Source organism: Rhea pennata, chromosome 1 (assembly GCF_028389875.1).
Source record: "Rhea pennata isolate bPtePen1 chromosome 1, bPtePen1.pri, whole genome shotgun sequence".
Lineage (NCBI taxonomy): Eukaryota > Metazoa > Chordata > Aves > Rheiformes > Rheidae > Rhea > Rhea pennata.
In genome coordinates this window covers 95,388,946-95,411,348 of record NC_084663.1, presented here as the reverse complement: position 1 = coordinate 95,411,348, position 22,403 = coordinate 95,388,946, and the positions used below count along the sequence as shown (strand labels likewise).

The 22,403-nt window shown below is 35.2% G+C and overlaps 1 protein-coding gene across 32 annotated transcripts in view; it reads left to right on the top strand.

Moving 5' to 3' along the window:
- The window catches only part of ABI3BP (ABI family member 3 binding protein), a 173,832-nt gene that overhangs the window by 64,078 nt on the left and 87,351 nt on the right, over window positions 1-22,403 (top strand). For 26 of the 32 annotated variants that reach the window (XM_062596154.1, XM_062596389.1, XM_062596128.1 and 23 more), the window contains 13 exons: window positions 2,331-2,411; window positions 3,288-3,359; window positions 3,827-3,901; window positions 6,897-6,962; window positions 7,484-7,558; window positions 8,818-8,886; window positions 10,278-10,352; window positions 11,018-11,086; window positions 12,653-12,718; window positions 13,135-13,203; window positions 13,888-13,962; window positions 19,939-20,013; window positions 21,820-21,885. In XM_062596154.1, coding sequence (XP_062452138.1) covers window positions 2,331-2,411; window positions 3,288-3,359; window positions 3,827-3,901; window positions 6,897-6,962; window positions 7,484-7,558; window positions 8,818-8,886; window positions 10,278-10,352; window positions 11,018-11,086; window positions 12,653-12,718; window positions 13,135-13,203; window positions 13,888-13,962; window positions 19,939-20,013; window positions 21,820-21,885 — 933 coding nt within the window. The remainder of the gene's footprint in view (window positions 1-2,330; window positions 2,412-3,287; window positions 3,360-3,826; window positions 3,902-6,896; window positions 6,963-7,483; window positions 7,559-8,817; window positions 8,887-10,277; window positions 10,353-11,017; window positions 11,087-12,652; window positions 12,719-13,134; window positions 13,204-13,887; window positions 13,963-19,938; window positions 20,014-21,819; window positions 21,886-22,403) is intronic. The other 6 variants (XM_062596364.1, XM_062596355.1, XM_062596178.1 and 3 more) reach the window with 5 other exon arrangements.

Sequence of the window (22,403 nt, the reverse complement as noted above, 5' to 3'; positions counted from 1 at the left end):
TTTGCAATGTTATGTAGTTCAATGACTTTTTTGTGTGTGTGTGTATTTGTCAGCAAGGCATCCTACCATTTCTTTATTTTCAGTCCTTCCCTCTCTTGGCATAAATTTCCTTTGAAATGACTACTTAGTGAGCTTTTTCATGCTTCACTTTTGCCAGGCTTGGTATAGTATTTTCCATGTAATAATAATTTACTCTTAACACAACAGCATAAATTTGTAATGGCCTTTTTTTCATTCTTTTAAATGCTATCTGACATTCTTCAAACTATTACTACATTTTTCTCTCAGTTGACTCAAGTGTAAGCCTTTTACAGGGAAATTGGAGCTGGCCAACAGTTAAAAATATGAGTTCATTTGTCTAGGACATGGAAATTTTTTTTAAGAGCAGGTTATTTCTTTATGTAAAGGATTGTGCCAGAATTTATCAGTAGTAGATTTGTGAAGTAGACAGCCTTGAAATGAAAAGTACCACCTGTATCTGTGAATCCAAACTAGGTGTAATGTTCAATAAGAATAAATCCTTTGTTGCCATGCTTCCTAAGCTCTCTTCTTGTCCTGCTTTCTGGCCTCTGTTTGCCTTTGGAAGGCTTCACCTTGTGCTCATGTGGGACTGAGAAGGAATGAGATTACTTTCTATCAGAATATGCAAATTCCAGTGGAGGAGGAAGACAGGAGCATGAATGAGAGAATTCACTGTCAAGAGAAATTAGAGGAAAAATAAATATAGCCCAGACACATTCTTTCTGTATTCCATGCTGTGACAGTAAACTACCTTACCTTGCTTGGTTATGTTAACCATTTACTCAGGAGCTACCTTTGAACCAGCGGATTTAGCTGCCCTGGAAAAGTCAGCAGCATCTCTGGGTAGCTTACTCTTTTCCTGTAATTTGGCTTCTAAGGCCTAAACTTTTTGCTTTCTGTATCCCTTTTGGCCAAAATGTCTGCTGTTTCTTTACTTTGTCTTTTACAACATTCTATGCAAGACCTACAGAACCTGGTATATCCCAATTGTAGGCATGCTTTTTCTTCAAATTATTCAGCTAACTTAACTGCCAGGATACATGCTTCATATGAAAAGTAAACCAGCTGACCTTAATGAGTTCTATATGTTTATATTTGCTACTGCTCCTCCCTCCCCATGGTTATATTTCAGCAATAAGAAATGGTAGCTTTTGAAGTTTTGAAGTACTTTTGAGGAGGACAGGTTCATTCTTTGTCATCTTTCTAGATCTCTTATGGATTAATTTTCTCCCACAAATTTCATAGAGATATAAGTTGCTGTAAATTCTCTATAGAACTAAATCTCTTGTCTATTGATGCGAGTAGCAACACTGTCGTTGACTTAAGTAGAAGTTGAATTGGGTCCTAATAATGCAACATATATGGTGATTTCAGCTTTTGTGGCACTGAAAAAAGCTCCAAACCAGAAAATATTATAACGTTTGTAACCCTAGTAGCAACTGTGTTGGTGTTTAGTATTGGAAAACAGCACCTTATCTTCAAGAAATGAAATAATAAGCTTATAAACCATTTGCTTAATAAAGGTGTGGAAGGAATTAATGCTCTTAACACATTCAAGGCTGAGGCCTTATCATCCTCTCTTTCGTATCAATACTGCTGCTTCTTCTTTATGATTGATGAACCTCTATGGGGGCTCTGACAAAATGGAAGGAAAAAGAAATAAAACAAAACTGATTTTGACTTATATGCCGTAGAAATTAAATGGTATGTATAATTGAAAGAGTATATTTATGCTCTAGGTTATTAAAATACAGCTAGCAATTCAGCTTAGGTATGCTGAATGATTGTTTAATAAACTGCCCATGCTGTACTCTGATTTAGAAATAGAAGAAAGAATAAAATCAAAAAGTGTGTTGTATTGTCTTTTAATATTATTACTAGAGCTAAGGGAAGAGATAATGTGTTCTAGGTAAATCTTTTATTCCTTTCCTACTAATTTTTGCATTAGAAAGATTAAAAAAAAAGAAGGAAAGAACTGAATCCAGGGAAAATATTTGTATGTACACTTTGTGAAATTATGGATTTTTTTCGTAACAAGACATTTCGTAACACAGAAGCAATTTGAGCTGTTGATCTTGGTATTGCTCTTTGTGATTTATATTTTCCTATTGCCTATGTAAAACTGCAACAGAATAAATGCAGACTATCATATGAACTTCACAACTGAAACCAAAATGAGCAATCAAATTAATGATAATGGGGTCAAATTACTGCAGATGGCATAAAATGGTGTTAAACAGTGGGCTGTGGGCAGTGGTTAAGCAAAAGCTTAGAGGGATTAAAAATTAAATTAAGGTTCTTTTTTCTAGCTGAAACTGAGAAAAACAATGGACCCGAGGAATTTAAATCAACACCTAAACCTGAATTGGCGCAAACTCAAAGCATACTCGGTAACTAGTTTTGCTGCTTTTTACTTTCTCTATAAACTAAAATGCTTTTTTCCCCTTCAGCAGAATTTTCTATTTGCTCCATCACCTTAGTGGTGAGCTGCTCCAGAGGAAACCCTACTTACAATTTACTGGTTCCCATTGAGTTTCCAGCAACTTATTTGTATATATGAACATATACACAGTGCTGCGGCCATTGACATGTGTGATTATTCCTCTCAGATTGGGTGATTCAATCTTTTTTTTTTTTTTTTTTTTTTTTTTTAAGTAACACACTGTCTTTTCTAGGTGATCCGAATGACTGATAATATCCATAATAGGAACCTTGGGGACTGAATTGAAATAATGAGTGTCTTTTTCTTTTTTTTGATGACAATTTCATTTAGGTAGCGACAGCAGTGATGTAAAAGCAAACTACGATATTGTATGGGTTGTGATCTCTGTATTTGTCCTGGAGGAAAAAAAAAGGGGGGCTCTAGTGATTTTTTTCATAAAGCTGTCTTATAATGGAAGATTTGTTATCTTCATAAGAAGTTTTATTAACATTATTCACTTTTAATTTGAAGTGGTATCCACATTATACTTGCATTCAGAATTCTCCAGTGTTGATTTAGTTGCCTATAGTGTAACCTCAAAATCATGCAAAATTATGAATGTGAACCTGTATTTTTTAAATTTTAGTTACATTTTCTTAAGTCTAGATGACATAAATATGGAATGATGTATGATAAAGAAAAAGTTTGTGAGCATTTGTCAGCATGAAAATGCAGATATACTACATGAAGAGGACGCAATGCTTTTTCATAAAAATATTTTTAAATATTCCTGTTAATTCATGTCATTGTCATACTCTCTCTTTTGTCTTGTTTTCACTTACAGTTGCAAGCAGGTTTCCAGAGTTTACTAAAGCTAAAACATCTATCCCTCTTCAAAACCCCTGGGGAATATTGGGTGGGTAATAATGACTTTTTCCCAGTACATTTCGATCATTTTTAGTTTTTTGTTTGTTTGTTTTTGTTTGTTTGTTTGTTTGTTTTTTAATCAAGGTCCACCTTCCTGGTTTTGTGCCATCCATTTTAAAATGAAAATACGAAATTTAATCTAATCAAGATGGATCTCAGTTTAACGCCAGGCTAGGTGGACATAGTTGTTGATGGATGTTCACTACCAATTTTCTCTGCTTGATGGGCTCTGATATTGTGATTAGAGAAAATGGAGATTTGATTTATATTCCACACATTGTTTTAAATGAGAAATGTATAGGCCTTTGCTATCTTAGAACTTTTTCTTTTTCCTTCTTTTTTTTTTTTTAATATTGTTGGTTTCAGTGGTGAATGGTTTAAGCCAAAATATAGTTCCATGCTGTGTCTTGTAACGTACTTCATCAAATAAAGCCTTGATTATTTCTTTTATCATAGCTTCTAATGAAATACAGCCACTTCCTCCTGGATCCAGAATATCTGATGCTCCAAAAAGTCCACTGACAGAACTTGGTAATAACTTTGTAAATCTGAGTGAACTTCAGTGAAATATTATTTAATTCTTTTGTTAGTTTTGTGGCTGGTAAGTCGTAACACTTCAACTGCAATAATATAGTTCTGTGTGTAAATAGTAGACAGCCCTTAGTGTCTTTTTCACAAAATTTATAAGTTTTTCCTTTCATTTCAAGTTTGGTTTTGTTACATTATAATGACACAATGCTTCATTTGAAAAAAATAGCTAGTGAGGATACACGGGCTACCCTTCAGCTACGGAATGGTGATGGCAACTTACACTTAGCTAAAACCTGCACTCTTTGTTTTGTAATTTTCTTGGAGGTACCCCTATCTGCTTCTGAGATTGGGTGTGTTTCACAGCTGAGGTCCTGTACCATTCGTGATTAATTCTGTGGATTTTCAAGCAGTTTGCTAAATATTTGGTTAAGATAAGGCCGTAACTGGTATATGCTGCTGTGGTTTAAGTATTCAGAAATATTTGTTTAATTCTGGATTCGTGAGTTGTCTGATGATTAACTTCAGGACGCTTTAGAATTACCTGATATTTAAGAAAGTATTCCACCACTCCCCCTTCCAAAGTCATTTCTACCTATGCCTTTATGAATTGTGACTTTCTTTTGCCACTTAGCTAGAGGTAGGTATAGTTAACTTCTGAATGACTTTGAATCAATATGGGTTTATATTTCAGTAAATTTTAGTCAAGAAATTACCATGTAATAGTGCTGTTTTATTTAGACCGCATATATTTATTTAATACAATTCGCTGAATTTTGAAATCATTCCAGGAACAACTGTTACTTCTTGAAGTGTATAGTTTAACCAAGTGGAAGCTAAGAGTGACCTACATAGTTTGTTCATAATTTGTTTTAATCTTTGACAGCTCTTGTTCAGATATGCTTGAGGGGATGGGGATATCTCTTTGTTTCCACTGTAGTAAGACCATTGGTTAAATAGTCAGAGGCAGTATTGGAGGGAGGAAGACATTCAATGCTTTAAGAACATATTTGATAGAAATGTAGCTGAAAACCTGAAAACCATTAGGGACAGGAAATATCTTTGTTTCCTGCTGGGTTATAAAAATTACATCCTAACTTTATGTCAGTGGTAAAAAAAAAAAAAAAAAAAAAAAAAAAGTGTGTGTATATAGATATAACAATAGCTGTGGTAAAATACATGTTTCATTCAACTATTTCATGGTGGATTTGTTCTGATTCTTTTCTGTACCTGCTAAATAGTTCCACTTAGTGAAAAGTGGGATTTAATTATGTGAGGCTGGGCCCTGCTCTCAGGTGAGCTAGACCATCTGTGTTTCCATGAAAGTCAGGGAAATTCCGTGAGAGGGGGGCTTATACATAGGTAATTTCTCTGCACTATACCTCTGCATGCTTTGTATTATAATTTGCTATTTGCATTATATAGACCTGTCTATATAATTAAAATGCCAGAGTTCTTAGTTTAGAATACTACAACTTCCAAACGTCATTCTTGTGATTCTTAAGTGTTTGATTTGCGAACCCGTTCTTTCTCTGGTGAAATACATGGGAAAATGCTTATTATAACCAAATAACCAATATTTGTAACAGTCATGATAGTATAACATACCTCCTCAGTATAGTATCTGTAGTATTCTTACTGGCAAATATCTTCTGAGACCTGTTTTGTTACAGCTTTTTAAAATTTGTGTCTGTGATAAGAATCTTTAGATTAATCATAGCTAGAAGGTATTACATAGCTCCTAAAATCATCCGAGAAAGCCAAATTCAGTTTCTGAAATTTGTCTCTGACCTGTATTCTGCTGTAGTTCCCCAGAATTTCTTTTTCTTACTTATTTTTGTATCTAGATTATACCAGAGGGAGACATCTCCTTTAATTTACGAACTTCTGGGTGGTCAACGTACTTTGTGTTCAAAGCTTTTTGAAAAGATAGTTTTGTTAACATGGCTACAGAGTGTTCTGATGCCTTTGGGAAATCTCTCATAGTTCTTACTGTGTGTAAGTGGAATTAATGAAAGCTCTTGTTGCCAAATACTGTGACTCATATGGCTTTTGCTTGTATTATTTTCTTCTCTGTTGAAATCAGGATAACAACCTGGAATCATATTTGTTAATGCAGTAAGTCTAATTAAAGTTAGATGGGAAAACAGAGTCAACATAAGGAACAGAAGCCTGCTTACTTTTTAGCTGGTATTTATGTTGTGTACTTTAAAAATGAACCCTGCTCCTAACTGTTTGAATATTTTTCTCTTAGTCATTCAGAGAAATTCAGTTTTAAAATTCTGGTATTACTGCTTTTCAAAAAATCATGTGGTATTAAAAAGCTGTTAGAAACATATATGAAATAAATTTTCTCCTTTAAATTTATTATAACCTAAATAGGCATAAGTGATAACTGCATATACATTTACTGGAAAGAATGGTACATGTCTGTACACACAGTTGAATTTTAATAGTATCTGTTTATTAGAATTAGAATGCCAGTGCAGATCCTGCCCTGGGTGGAAATTTGTTCATGTTGGCTTGAGGTGACAATACCCATTCCATCTTGAGTTCTGATTTTCACTAAAGCATACTTCAGGTTATCCATACTTTGAAATCAAAGGTCTTCGTTATAATAACAAACAAAAGATGCTTTTTATTCACTTCCATGATTATTTCAGTGACTTCACCTTTTCCCATTTTACCTTCCTTTAAAACAATTACACATAATGTAATAGTAATAGTTTTTTATAGAGTTACAAGTGCTGTGAAGATTGAATGTATTTGTTTTGGGGTTATAGCTGCTTTGCTGTGGAGAAAAACGGCTTAAGTTGTATGGATCAAACCTGATTAGATAATGTATGCCATGGTTTGAATAGAGTAAAACTTGATTGAAAGAAGAAAATTTCAAATCAAAATGAAAGCTTGCTATTTGCAGTTAAAACTAAATTTCATATCACTTACATGGAGATTGTCTGCCTTGATACCTTAAGATTTTTTTCATGTTTGCTCTTAGCTACTCAGAGTCCAGCCTTGAAATCCATCTCTCTCCCTCCCGTGGAAACCAGAGACATGGAGATGGGTAATCAGCAGATTGTTTACATTATTTTAGTATCACTTAGATTTGCAAAAGATAATTTAAAGATCTACTTAAAAATCTTGGCTACCCACACTTGCACAGAGCTGCTTGTTCAACCATTTTGTGTCTGTGTGATCATCTGAAAAATATTTTTGTTACTGGCTTAGAAACTGACTGCTAAAAGACAGTGTTGTCATATCTCATCATTAGCTCATTTGTTCTTGTATTTTGTTCTCGCATTTCATATCCTAGAAAACTTAATAAGGTGTAATTCCTTGTTCCTTGCTGATAAGAATTCTTTCAGGCATGCAGGTCTTAAATTTCAAGGCCAGTAGGCTGTATCACAAGCCATCATCTCTGCTGTCATGACACAGTTGTCTCCAAGCTGACTTTCAGGCCATCTGCCATCTTGCTTAGCTTTACTTTAGCATCATCTTGAATTGCACAGCCTTCAATAAGCTGTTTGGTGCTAATCCATTCAGTTACAAGTCTCTCAGCATTTTAAGATCAGATTCTTTTTTCAGCTTTTGATGAAACACAGCCTATTTCTTCAAGATCCAAAACATCTGGCACCACAGAAGTGCAACCAACCAAATCTGGTAATGATTTCTTGTGAGATTAACTCTTTTAACAGTTGGGAATTTTCAGAAGAGACATAGTGACTTTCTTTAAATGATTTGTTCAGCTTGACATAAATGAATAATAACTGCAGATATCGAAGTACTGTATCAAATAACATGTTTCTTTATGACATTTTATATGACATATTGCACTAGTGGGGGATTTTTTTCCATAATAGATTTGACTACAGCATGTAATTCTTAGCTTTAAAAAATGTATCTGACTTACAGTAAATTTAAATTTAAATATCCCTGTCCACACTGAAGTTTTGTAAGTGGAACATCCTGATCAACTGAAGTGCTCAGATACTTAAGAGATAAATGGAAAATGCTGATATTCCAACACCTTTTGAAAATATAGCCTTCCTTTAGTCTTTTTATATAGACATACTTATTTCTAAACAAAATTGAAAACTGGTACTGTAAAATATGCCACTGAAGATTCAGATGTGGACTGGTTCGTCTGTAGAAAACGTCTCTAATATTGTTACTTGTATTTATGGATGGGGAAGCTTTCATGTAAGAGCTGGATATATAAGCTGGGGCCACTGACAGTTATCCAAAAAAATATTTAAGATGAGCACCAGTTGGAAAGATTTCATTTCATTAGCATGCTGATAATGTAACGCTCAATGCTCTTGTTTTTTAAAGGAAATTCATTTTTGAAGGAAATCCATTATTAAAGGCAAGATTGATTGGAAATGTGAGCCATTCACACATCCTACAAAAGATAGTTTATATGTTTCATTTAGTACAGTTCCTGCTTTGTCATTCTTTCTCAAATTTCACCACCAAGATACTCTAGTGCATGATCCTTGGATTCTAGATAAAATTCCAGATAGTCCTAGTCTACTAATTTTTGTTTCTGAATTGTTCTCCTCCTTCTTCGAGCTGCTTCATCCTTCCACTTTTTCTTTTTCCTCTTTTTTTTCTTTTTTCTTTTTTTCTTTTTTTCTTTTTTTTTTTTTTTTTTTATGATTCTTCTAACAGTTGCGGCTTTCAGTTTATCAGTTGCATTACGTGTCTTTGTGTTAATGCATGTTTTTTGGGGAAAAAAAAATTGTCACACCTACTTAGTTCCTGTACATTTTAGTCTCCTTTTTTGCAGGATGCAATGCATTAAACACTAGCTAGAAGTTTCTTCAGCTCATCAGCTCGTTAGAAGAAAGTGATGCTGTTGCATGATGGTTTTTGTCATTTCAAAATAATATAGCATGTTTTTTGTTTTTATTTTCCAGCTTCACATGACTTTCTTCATGTTACTTCTACTCCTCAAACTTTTACAACTCCAGAAATATCAGACACTGGTAAATTCTAGCACTGTTATTTCAGAAGTGTGGAATTTTTTTTGTTTTGTTTTTTTGATGCTGAAAAGTTTACTACTGTTTCCATATTGATGATTTGAGTTATTTTTTCCTTACAGTCTACATGTGGGTTACTCTGTATGATAGTTCTATAATGTTCTATAAAGTTCTATAATGGCGTCCTTTTAATTCCTGGGGTCAGGCATAACATAGGTTCAAAGCAAAATTGCAGCTAGTGTAGAGAATAATAATAGGTCAGTATTAAGCAAGTGAATGCATCAAAAAAGAGTAAAGTTTTGTGGGGCAAAAGACTGTTGGAAGAATTGCAGTCAAGTAGGATATGGTACTTTTTGATGGTGAGGTTTTATCCTCCTTTTCTCCTTTCTCCCTTCCTCCCTTTTGTCTCTCCCTCATCTCTCTCACTCCCGTTGTTTAAAGGAATTGTTCAGTATGCCTACGCACCTTCCTGTTTGTTTTTTTTTTCCTCCATACATTGGCTTAAAAACAGAAAATAAACATATGTCTGTCCAGACCTTTCTAGCGAAGCTTTACTGTGGACTACAGATGTTGCTGTTGCTACATAGGTTGCTGTTTCTTCTGAGACTTTTGGCATGTGAGGATGCTTAGTTTTCTTAGGCATTCCTTGAACACGAACAAGTATGTGCATGAGAGATTAGGGCACTGGGGAAAGGGGAGGAGGAGGCGATGAAGAAAGGAAGCAATTCATTGGACAGAACTTTATGTTGAGTAATAAAGCTGTAGTTTAAGTTCTCTGCTGTAGAACCTATTGGCCCTTGGCAGCCCAACACAGTTTTCAGGATTTCAGTTTTGCTGAACCATAATATAAACAATCCTACTCCTAGGCAATGACTTAAAATCAAGTTAGTCCATTCTATTAGGTTGGATAACTGGGACCAAATCTGATGTGAACAAGAACTGGCTGAAACTGAAAAGCTACATAGAGCTAAGTGACTTAATGAAGTGATACAGAGAGGCGTTCATGTCCTGAATTTGCTGTCCTTCTCCTAGACTTTATAAAGAATTGTTATCTTCATGCAAATATGAAGTGTAAGTCGTGGGTCTCTTTTTTCAGGTGCCATTTAAGGCAAATATATGTGCAATTATATGTGCAATTATATACATCAATTTTCAATTTTCAATCCCTTTATAAAATCTTTCACGTGTGGGAAAGGAAGGTAACATCTTCAGCCAAGTAGTAAGTGAGGATATTTAAAATGTTCAGAAAAAAAATATATAATTTGTAAAATCATTTCCTATCCTAAGGACAACCACAAAACAATACAAGGTGAAATTTCACTTATTTCTCCAAATCTTCTTCATTAATTTATTTATATGAAGTTGCTTATCAGGTTTATATACATTTTTTTCTACAGCTAGAGATACTACTGAACTGGAAATATCCATGCCTGTAATTACCACAGGACCTCATTTCTTAGAAGCGGCAATGGGTAAAAGTGATAAGTTGACTTTCTTCAGTTAAACATTTTCTTTCTTTGTCTTGTCCTCACTGCTGTCTTTGGAACATTTTCCCTTCCTTTAGTTGTCGCCATACTGGTAATTCATACTGTTCCTTGTAATCATTAACTAGATTATCAACTGTATTTGTCATAGATCTTTATAGGTGGTTTTGTGTGTGTGTGGGGGGGGGGGTGAGTTGGTATCTGTTTATTGGTTGTGGATTTTTTTTTTTTTTTTAATAGTGCTGAGTTTCCCAGCTGTGGACTTGCCTCAGGTTTTTTTAAGTCCTAAGAGAAGTTAGCTATGGGAGGGAATGAAGAGCTTAACATATATCTCTGTATACTAATCAGCTGAAAAGGTTGATTTGCCTGACTTTATATTGGCTGGCTCACTACTGTCTCCTAGATCAAGAAGTTGTTTTTTTACTCTCTGCAACTGTTAATACATGCACTTAAATTTTTAAGGAGTAAAAATTCTCTTTAGTATGTGTGATTAAATCACATCATTTCCACATTGAATTGCATAGCGGCCTAACATTTCATGGGACATAATCATTTTTAGCTTAATGCAACTTTTGTCTAATCAGTCCTGTGCTGTCCACAATAACTCTGAGGTAAATAAGAATTTTAACACAAGATTATTTTTTCACATTTAGATGAAATGAAGCCCCTTTCTTCAAGATCCAAACCATCTAGCTTTCCAGAGATGCTGCCACTCTCAGCTGGTAATATCTCTCTTCACTGTAGTTCTCCTGACATCAAGGCAGTCTCTCAAAAGACGTAGCAATGCTTTAGTAAACATAGGATTTTATTTTGACTTACCCTGTACAAAAATCTAACTAGAATGAATGAATGACTGGTTCAAACCAGTGCAACATTTGAGAAATTTGGAATTAAATGTTAGAATGATACAATGAAAGTAGTTTTTCTTATGCTCATAGTAATTTGCTAGCTCGTCCTATAGGGTTATGTCCTTCATTTCTCTGGTATAACTAGAATGATATACCTAGGCCTGTTAACTACTATTTGACACATTTGGATAAGATGCTAAGTGTCACATCTGTTTCTCTTGTACATTGGATGAAAAAATTGTCATGAGGTGATAAGAGCTTTACCTGTTGTTTTTAAGAGTATTGTGCTAGCTTTTAACCATGGGAAAAAACACAAATACTGATTTGTCAGTGACTCATTGGATGTGCTTAGCAAACATGCATATAGGAGGGGCCTAAACTGAGGGGTTTCAGTTTACAAAGGCCGGGAATAGCAGCTATCCCAAATAAATTACTAGGCACTGTTCATTATTATCACCAGCTCCATCATCTTAGTGCAGGTTTGGCAAGTTTCACCAGCAATGTTGTCACCTTTCTTGGAACTAGAGTCATGCCCCACTGTGTTAGCAAACAGGTGCAGTAAGAATGAGTACGCAAAAAACAGATTTTCCCACTGCTTTATGTCTTGGGTTGTGTGTTTTCCCTATGCAAAAATAAAATAAAAGAATAAAGTACCAGTAAGTCAAATTAGTGACATGATTTGTTCTTTAGTGTACACTGAGACGAGTGACTCTACAAGTCTAAGTGGCTGAAACTTGTGCTACAATTTTACATTAAAGTTGCAGTTATTTACTTATAAGAATTTCTCTGTAGAATTTTCCTGCTCTATTAGTGCCAGACATGTAAGCTTTTCTGACCCACAGAACTGAGGTTTTGCGAGATTCTAGGCGAGAGTAAGGCCTGATGTAGTCCATCCTTTATGATCATCATTGTAATAACAAAGAGTATCCCCTGTAACAAAGTGATAGGATTTGTAAGGAGAGTTGGCATTATGACTAAATATTGATAGGGTGATACACAGTTTATCCCTTGATGCTGAAAGAAGGAAGAGTTGAGCATTTGTACTTGCTTGTAATTAAGAGAGGTCCCTACCACCTCTCCCCTTGAATTCTAAACCCAGAAGAGGGGTCCTTTGGCTCCAGTGATCTCTCTGCAAAGGCTGCTTGCGTCTTTCAACAAGACATAAGGAACGCTTTAGCAGAGTAGCCATTTGGCCATTTTGCTGCAGCTGGAGAGCCATTTAATTCCTGAGTCTCTAAGAATATCATGCTAGTTGCAAGCATGGCAAGACAGCTGATAGCTGCTTTGGTCGGTGGCTCATGAGCCACTGCCAGAAAAAGGCACGTCTTGGTGCTAAATCTGGACTTCTGGGGTGCTGTAAACCGGTGCTGCAAGTTGCCGCCTGCAAGTCTGGCGGCAAGTCTGCTGCTGTCTCAAGATGATTTCCGTGTCTGACCGTAGCAACGTGGAGACCGGGCCTGGAATCACCCTCAACTGCTTCACAGGAGACGGCAAGGACTGTGATGGGTTAGTAGCCTGTGATTCCCTTCCTGCTTTTGGTTACTGTGGCAAGGCCTTTCTGTTCAGAGATGAGCCCGCTCCAATGTTTTGAATCTCTCTTGTGACAATGCTAAAAAGTGGATCCGTGATGAGGTTGGTTTCTTCTGCCTCGTTATTAGAAGCTGGTCCGTTTGTAAGCTTTGAGGTCGCTTTGTGGGGCTTGTCCCCGCTGCTGGCCTTGTCCAGCTTGGGGCTTACTCTGTGTGGGGCTACCTAGGCCAGGTGAAAAACAGCGCTGAGCTCCAGGGAGTGATGCTGTGACAGCAAAGCCTGCCCCAAGCAGGGCCACGTCTGCTTGTTTGTAGCTATGTCTTGATGTGGTGCCTGTGGTGACCGCAGGCTCCCTGAGGACCTGAAGGTGTTTTTTTTGTGTTTGATCTTAGCTACTCGGAGCCCAAGGCTGAAGTCCACCTCTCCTCCCTCCCTGGCAACAGTGCAGCAAACAGTGGAGGGTAACTAGCATCCAACCTTCCTTTGCCATTTTCTGCTCTCTCCGTCCATCAGTCCCCTTCTGCACCCTCCCTTCCTCGCTGCCCCCCACCCCAGTCACTCGGCATCGCTGTCGTCTGCTGAGGAGAGTGGCAAGAGTAGTTGGTGCACCTTGGCTTGCAGCTACACCTACCAGGCTTGTGATGTGACTCTGTTGTTTGAGCCTGTGTGCTTTCCCTTGCTCGACAGGCATTTTCTGCAGGGATGGACCAACAACTATTGTCTAGATTTTTTTTTCACTCTTCTGGATTTTTTTTTTCACTCCTTTTTTTCATTCTTGTATTTTCTGTAACTTTTTAAGTTTTTTTTTTTTTTTTGAGAATTATCATCTTCTAAATCTACTTTCTATTGACTTCCCTTTACTAGGTATTTTTCAGCTTTTTCTATCTTACGTTTTTACTAACCTAACGGGATTTTCTTTCCATGATACTTGAGGCATTTCCATTTGGCATCCTATGTACACATTTTTATGTATAATAGCACATAAACCTCTTTCATTTTTAGATTCTGCATATTTAGCAGAGGTGTTTTTGCATTCCTACGATTCTTTGTTATTGGGGTAGTAAACCACTCGATCCGTGGCTGTACATCCATACTGTGATGGTTCATATGTCTTTTAAATAATACAGTACAATTTTTTTTTTCAGCTTCACCTGATTTTTTTCACGTTACTTCTACTTTCCAAACCTCTGCATCTGCAGAAATGTCAGAAACAGAGACTGGTAAATGATACTTGTTTTATTTCCTATCTGTGAAATTTCTTGGTATTGAAATAGTATTGTTTCAGTGTTCCTTATTTCTTCTGGCTTCATAATACTACCTGTGCAATGGCATTTCATTTGTTTTTAATACTTTACATTAATTTTAATACTTTCCAGTGTCTAGCAGTTTTAGCCTCAATTGGATGATCCTGATATGGTCTGCCTGTATTAGAGTAGTGTCTTATTAGTGAGTAAGGGGAAGGCAGAATTCAATAGCTGAATGGCAGTTGTACAGCTTGATAAAGGTAGGGTTTTCAGGATAGTGATCATCTTTTGGAAAGTGTTTAGTCTCTAAGTAGTAGGTGGTTTTTAACAGAGATTTGTTAGTTGATTATTTGTTTTCTGTTGTAATTTCTTGAAGTATTTTCTAGAGGAAACAATGTTGTGAAAGACTATATAGTATTTTGGTATTAATAAATTATTTTTACAATTACTTTGTTTACTCATTTATTGTTTCTCTCCGTGTATATATGTTTTTTGTTAATTTGTTTTTTGTTTTAAAGCAGAAATGTGCGTTGGTATATAGGCGTGGGATGCTGCCCAGAATCTGGTTATGAATAGTCAGATAGAGGACTGCTATGAGGTTCTTGGCTGTGTTGCTGTGAGTGACAGTTTAAGCAAGTGAGATGTTACATTATTGTATCAATCCTTCTCTTTCTGCTGACCAGCTTTAGAATCCAGTAGCTTGATTATTTATCATAGCATGTTGAGACAACAAAGCGTAAAACTCCCCCCAGCTTCTGAGTAAAAACCTAATTGGAGTTACAGTGATTTCACAAAGGCTCGCTCTCTCTATTTCCATTTCCATCATGTTTCTCATTACAATAGAAGGAGGAGGCCGAATCTTGGGTTTATTTACATGTTTCCCCATCAGCTACAAATACTGTTGAATTGAAAACATCTTTGCTTCTGGTTTCCAAAGAACCTAGGTTATCAGGAGCTGGTATGGGTAGCAATGAGTAGTTCACATTCTTTTTATTTTGTTGGTCTTGCAGAATTTTGGAAGAAGTAGAGCAGTGGAGAGTCTGGGTTTCTTTTCATCACTTATCTTGAAGTCTCTAGGAAGCTTGCCTTATCTTTTTTTTTTCCATTATTCTTTCATGCTGTTTTTCATCATCCTTTGCTATCACATCCATATACTCTATTTTGCAGAATACAATATGTAGTTTATTTTTGATTGCTGCAGTTGTTCCTTATTGATAGTTCATTTTATTTGTGTTTGGAGCTTTATTTATTTAGTTTACCAGGACTTACTCTGGAATAACTGGAGAACTACAGAGAATAAAATTTTGACTTGATAAGGCTATCATTCATGAAGTTTTCAATACTGCATTTAGTACTGTATTAAAATTAATATATTATGATTAGTTTTTCATTGTTTACAAGAGCATTCTTCAATATTATAAAGACAATGAGCATTAACTTACTTATAAGCACTTAGTGCTATATAACACATGTCAAAGAGATAAGTTCAAAGAAATAGGTATCAAAGAGAGAGGTTCTTAAGACCTGATTGAAACATCCTGATAGAATAGTTAACCATCCACAAATTATATGGAAAACAGAGGACTGTATTCAGCATTTACCAAACATACAGACACAATATTGGTAGTCTTGGGAAGGATTTGGTCTTTAAATGCCTAGGTTCAAAAATGCTAGGCAGTATAAGCTGTTAAATATCTTGAGAGTAGTAAGTATATGTTTCTCTGATCTTGGTGTTTAAAGTAGAATATAAATCTCAAATAATGTAGAATGAATTCAAGCCGAGTTTAGCCACTTGTTTGCACTCCTTTACACTTTTGTACTCGAATTATTTGTGCAGAATTAGTAGAAGAGGTTGTTGAATTGCTTTGAAATCTGTTTGGTTATCTACTGTGTACAGGGATGAGTAGCTAGTTACACTACAAAGCAGCAGTGTATCAGACCTTGAAGTCTTTCTCTTTCAGAACAGCTGTACACTTTTTGATCCTTTCAAGTTATACATTGCAGCTCAGTGCTGATAATTTTTATTTTTATAATTCTGAAACATACTAAATGGAAAGCTGTTTGCATTTGTTGTTGTGTTGCTTGAATGCAATGTCGTAAATGTAGCCACAGAAAATGTGACTTAATTAGCAATGTATTTGAGGGGCAGTGTGATCTAAAATCCTAACAAAAGAAAATGAAGCATTTCTCACAGTAACTGCTCAAGAGTCCTTGAAAGTTGTTATGTCTCCCTGCAGTAAAATTGAATTGGGAAAATGGTCATAGACAATTTTTGGTTTCAGGGGTTAGCTTATCACAGTATACATGTAAAGTTCTTTTTTTTTCTCTCCTATTCCTATTGTTAAATTTTGTTCAGTGTTCTTTTAGTTTCTCATATCAGATAAATTTTGAAAAGTCTTAACGTTTGTCTATGACAAAATTCACGCTGAATACAAACATGATGCAGCTGTGTTAGTACTCATGAATGATACTGGTGGTTGTCCTGCCTCTGCATTTTGTTTCCTTTCAAATTGAGAACTCTATTTGGCTTGAGGTCATTTCAGGAAAATAAAAATAAGTGAGTGGCTGCATGTTGAAATTATCTGACTGTTCATTTGTTAGAAAACTTTGAGCAATGAGTCATGTGTGGCTTTACTGCTGTCTTTGACATGTTCTCTCAGAACTAGCATAGCATTCCCCCTTATTGTAAGACATCAGGCTATCTAGATTTCTTATTATTTGTCCTTTGACTTTATGCAGTCCTGAGTGTTCCTAGCATCAAGAGCACCTATATTACCAATTCCTGCTCTTCAACTGTTTATATACCGCTGTTTCTAACAGTAATGGTAGTTTTAGTGATTTGATACAATCTGTTTCTTAGCATTTGTGTTTTCATTAAAATACTATCACAAAAGCTTAAATGCATTTTAAAGTTATTTTGCTCCACAAAGGATGGCCTATCTTAATATTACTACTTGTATCAAATTGATTTTGTGACAGTTGAGGGAAAATAAGATCCCTTGATGTGGCATGAATTTATTAAGTATCATTAGGAAAGATGATGCTATGTCTCATCTTCTGGAATTAGCTTCCCTCAATGTCTTAAACTTTTCTTGTTTGGTATTAGATATCCAGAAATCAACTCCAGAATCCATGGCTTTGTGCTTTATGCCAACTACAAGCACAGTACTGGGAAAATAGAATAGATTCCATAAATATTTCCATCTCTTTTGCATTGCTTTTCATCTGGCAGAGACTTGCTTAAATGTCAAATGTATGCAGCAGGCTCTTTATTAAACCTTTTATATCAGCCACTTCTGTATAACTTGTCAGACAGTTGCTACAACTATATATAGGCATATATTGCCAGTAATCTGTTTAGTTTTGTTAAATGACAATTCTAAATCCAAAGATTTAGACATAAGAAATTTCTTACAGTAAAAAAGTAAAGAGATTTAAAATCCTGTAACAACTATATTGTAAAATACCTCAGTCCTTTTTTTAATGATGCATTGTACTACAGCTGAGCAGGTTAACTGCTGTCTTGCCTGCCTTTGTATCATCTTGAAGTGCACAATTTCTGCTGAATATTGTGTTATCCCTTTAGATTTGTGGTTCCATGTTATTCTAACCTTAAATTCTCTTCTTAACTTTTTATGAAACACAATGGACTTCATCAAGATTTCCAACAATATCTGAAAAACACATCTGAAAAATCTAGTGTTCCTTAAATGCCAGTACACTCAATTGGTAATGATGTTTCTTGAAAATTCAGCCAACATTGCCCTTATAAGTTCTGTTAAAAGTGATTCTTAATTTTTATTACATCAATACTTTAGAAAGAATGCATAAAGAAAATCACAACAATCAAATTTTGTACTAGGGAAGGTTATAGCAGGTCATCTGGGATAGAGGAGAAACCACAGAAATAACGTTACTAGATTTTTTAATGTTTCACAAGTCATTTTCATAAACCAGAGAGCGTGATATGGATGCAAATACTGAAAGAAGAGTGTGATATGATAGTAGTTGTAAATAGTTTACTGTCAAAATGGAGAGATATATTAAATTCAATTTTCTAGAGAGTAGTCATAGGTCTAGTATTAGGCAATAGTTTTGTTAATGACCTAGATGATGGAATGGAATTGATGCTTGTTAAATTGATAAATAGCACCAAGCTGGAAGACATGCTATCATGTAGAGAATAGGATGCTCTTTCTCTAGAGCAATTATTTTGCCTATGCAAGAGTAATCAGTTGTATGAGTGCATGATGGAGAACTATTATTTTTCAGGAAAGAAACTTTTTGTTATAGCGAATCAAAAGCCTAGAATATGAGTCAGTATCATTGTACTATTGCCAGAAAAGGAAACACCGTACCAAACTGTAACAGCAGAAAAACAGTCTGCCAGGTACATGAAGAAATCCTTCTGCTCTACTAAACTTTTAGAAAGCTTCAGATTACTGTGTCCACTTTCTGAGTTTTGTGCTCCAAAAACCCAGTGCAGACTCATTGGAGAGGTTCAGAAGATACCAGCAAAAGTGATTAGAAGTCTAGAAGGTGCAGTGTATGAGAGATCGAGTGAACTGTTGTACCTTAGCCTGCATAAAACAAAACTGAAGGGCATCAGTCTGCAGATACATCTCAGATGTTAATAGTGCTGAACTGAAAATGTTTGCTCCTGCAAGTTTTAGGATATCATAATTGTTACAAAAAACAATGAATGGGTAATGATGACATACTCACTTTTTTTCCTTTAGTTAAACTATTATGTTTTTTTTCTTCACTTAAAGATAATTTTGGGAGCTGTTCCTGACTTCATTCTTCAGCTATAATTCATAAAGTTTGTTGTCACCGAATATAATTACTACCACTCTGTGTTATTGCTAGAAGATGTTATCTATGGGAATATCATTCTGATAGCTTCAGAAGGCTACCCATTTAACAAGTGCTTCATAAAAGCACTTGCCTGGCTGCTTTTTCTCACAGCCAAAATAGCTGAAACTCTGATCATCTCATACAACATAAAGGTAGTGGTTAGTGTCTCTAAACTGAGTAATTTCTTATTATTTGTTACTACCAAATACTCAATTTTAAATCTCTGAAACCCTTTTAAGTTTTCATGCTATATATCTCACTCCTCACCTTGTTACTCTTCTTACACTCCTGTAGCTTCACAGAGAGATGTAAAAGTTTATTCTGGTCATTTGCATGTGTAGATACACACAAATGAGTGTGTGTATATGTGTGTATATGCCTAAATATGGACGACTTGACTATGCTCAAGAAAGTATTTTGATACCCCATGTGTTAAGACTGTCTGCCTCAGTATCTCAGGACTGTATTTTGTTAGCTGTGTTTTAGCTATTAGCTTCCCAGAGGCCAGTTGTGAAGTCAACATCTCTTTTCTACCTGGAAAGCAGAGATTCAGTAATAGTTAATTTTATATATATAAATATATACATTATAGTTTCAGTTGCCTTCTCATCACTGCACTGGATGGTAGTAGGATTAGAAGTCAGTATCTTTAAACAAAACGTGTGTTATATTTTCTGTGTAATACTTTCATGTCAATTGTTCCTTTTCATTAGTAAGTACAAAGGAGTCTGTCCAGACTGAATGACTGAGGGACATACTATTGTATATTATTATTATCTGTTTTGTGTAGGTTTAGTTCTTATTCAAGAGTTTTCTATCTATAAAGTCTTCTGAAGGATGAGGATTCTGTGTCCTGGATATTTAGGAGACATAAAAATGCCAGATCTGATTTAACTTGTGTTATATCTGTGCTGTAGGAAACATCAGCTTGGTTGTTCGTTTGTCAGTTAACCCACAGCTGACTTTCAGTTCATTTCTTGATTTTATTTGCGTCAGTGTTTCCTTTTTGAAGCACAGCTTCTGCCAACTTGGTTATACAATTTTTTAGTGGCTCTGATGTTGCTGCAACTTCTTAAACTCAGATTCTCTTTTCAGCTGCTGATGAAACACAGCCAGTTTCTTCAAGATCTACAACATCTGGTATTCCAGAAATGGCATCAACAAAACTTGGTAATGACATTTCTTGAAAAAGTAATTTTACTACTGTTAAGAATTCTCACAAGAAATGTCCTTACGAATTTGGTTATATTGTTAGTTTTCTTTTTTTTTTTTTTTTTTTTTTAATAATGGAGTTAAGATAATTACAGGAAGAAGGTGGTATATTTACTGTTGCATTTGGGATAATATGGAAAATGGTAGTCTTCTGGAATTGTGGCACACAGAGAATAATGAAGTATTATAGTTGTTATTTCTTACCTCTTTGGTAATTTCATATTACATATAAAATTATCTGGAAGTTTTTAAGGACATAGATGGTCTAAATTATCATTGTATATTTGTACTTTTGACTGAACATAAATTTGCTCATTCTATACTTATTGATTTACATCCATAACTACTGCTGCACCAATAGAACTGTCCTGATTTGCATAAGTGCTATATCACAGATCCCCTGAAATCAGTGTAACTACCAGCAGTCAGCAATGGACAGTTATTCTAAATAAATAAGTATATAACAGTATTTCTGTCACACTTATTACTCTATTTCTGGAGTGCGATTTCACTAAGATATTTTACTTCAAAACTATAATTACAACAGTTACTTATTGTGAGAAAGTGTGATTTGACAGGTTTAAGGTGCATGCGTTTTGTTTCCTTACAATAACTGTTCAAATACCTTTGCAACCTGTTATATTTGACTCAAGTAAAGTGGAACAGAGAAAATTATAATGATGTTTTCTCAAAATCTAATATAATAAATTCTCAGATAAATACCATATGTTCTTTTTAATTACTCCTGAAACAGTTGTTCTGCATATTTTAGGATGTATTTGGAAGCCTGTCAACACTTTGTCTTTTATAGAACTCAGATTAGGCACATACACAGTGTGTTTGGGTTAATGTTAATGATCTTTCTCTGTGTGAATTGAATGTTCTTATTTCTTTCTAAAGCTGAAAATGTGGAATTTTGTGCTATTTCAAATTGATCCCTTTCAGCTGTACTGTGAATGTTCATTTGTTAGGGGTTTTTCCAATGTCGACTGTATTGGGTGTCCTTTCCAACCTAAATTATGCTATGATTATTATATTCTGTGACACTGCTTTAGGTTGATAGAACATGCTTTTGTTATGCTCTGAACCATTCTCTTATGATTTTTAAAAAAGTAGGCTAGCTTTAATGTACATCCCACATTTGGTCAGATTACTTATAAGCAAAATGGTGAAGTTTCTAACTTTAATGTTTAGTAATGAGCTTGTGTCTACGTACAGAAGAGCACTTGCAACTTCAGCCGTTACTTTGCTCTGTGTCTTTGCCTAAGGAATGCATTTAGGAGCTTTTTTCTGTGCCAGACATATAGATTTTCCAACTTATGTGCATAAAATGATGTTTTTAGGAGAAATGAAGCACTGATTCATCACTTTATGCCTAATTTCAAATAGGGAGATATGCTGTATGAAAATAATGTTAAGTATTTGCAACCTCTTATTAAAAGACTTTTCTTGAACTTCTAAACCAGAGTGTATGGGGAAAGAGGGTGGCTGTCGCTTGTTGCTATTGACTAGAATTTAATAATCAGATGTAGATAGGTGGCTTTGTAATGAATGCTTCAAAATTAGGTGCTATATATCGCCCTACCCACCTAAAGAAGGCAGAGAACAGATTACGGTATCACAAATATGACTTAGAAATGTGTATACAAGAAGTATAAAATAAATATACATGTTCCAGCTCTGCTAACAAAAGGCCAAAGATCACTTCATCTAAAGACTAACAGTCACTCACTGTTTCAAGACTGTTTTCATATTTGATTTTAGCTACCCAGGAACCAGTCCTGAAATCTACATCCTTTCCCTCCATGGAAACCAGAGGGACAGTGATGGGTAAATAGCATATAATTCCGTTAGCTTTTCCATGCCTTGCCATCACTTCTGTTTGCTGTGGATAATGCTAAGATTCATTCAAACATATTAAATAACATAAAAGCCAAGTCTGGCCTTTTTTTTTTTTTTTTTTTTTTTTTTTAATATGGTCAGCCTTTGCTATGTAATCATAGCTGAAAAATAATTTACCATACTGACTAAATAACAAGCTGCAAAAAGACCTGTACCAGTATATATTGCTCTTATTTATTTCCATAGTTACAATCTTATTTCAAAGAACAAATGCTAAATTTTTTTAATTAGTCCAGTGAGAAGAATTCTACCTCACGGGAGAAAGCAGAATTTTGCTATCACTCTGCTTCACCTCACATCAGCTTCAGTGTTTCTGTAACACCTCATTTCACAGCTGATCTTCAAGGCTGCTGATATCTTGCTTGCTCTCACATTGGTGTTGCCTTGAACTGCGCACCGCTGCTATCCAAATACTGTGCTAACTTGGTGGCTCTAAAGTCCCTTTT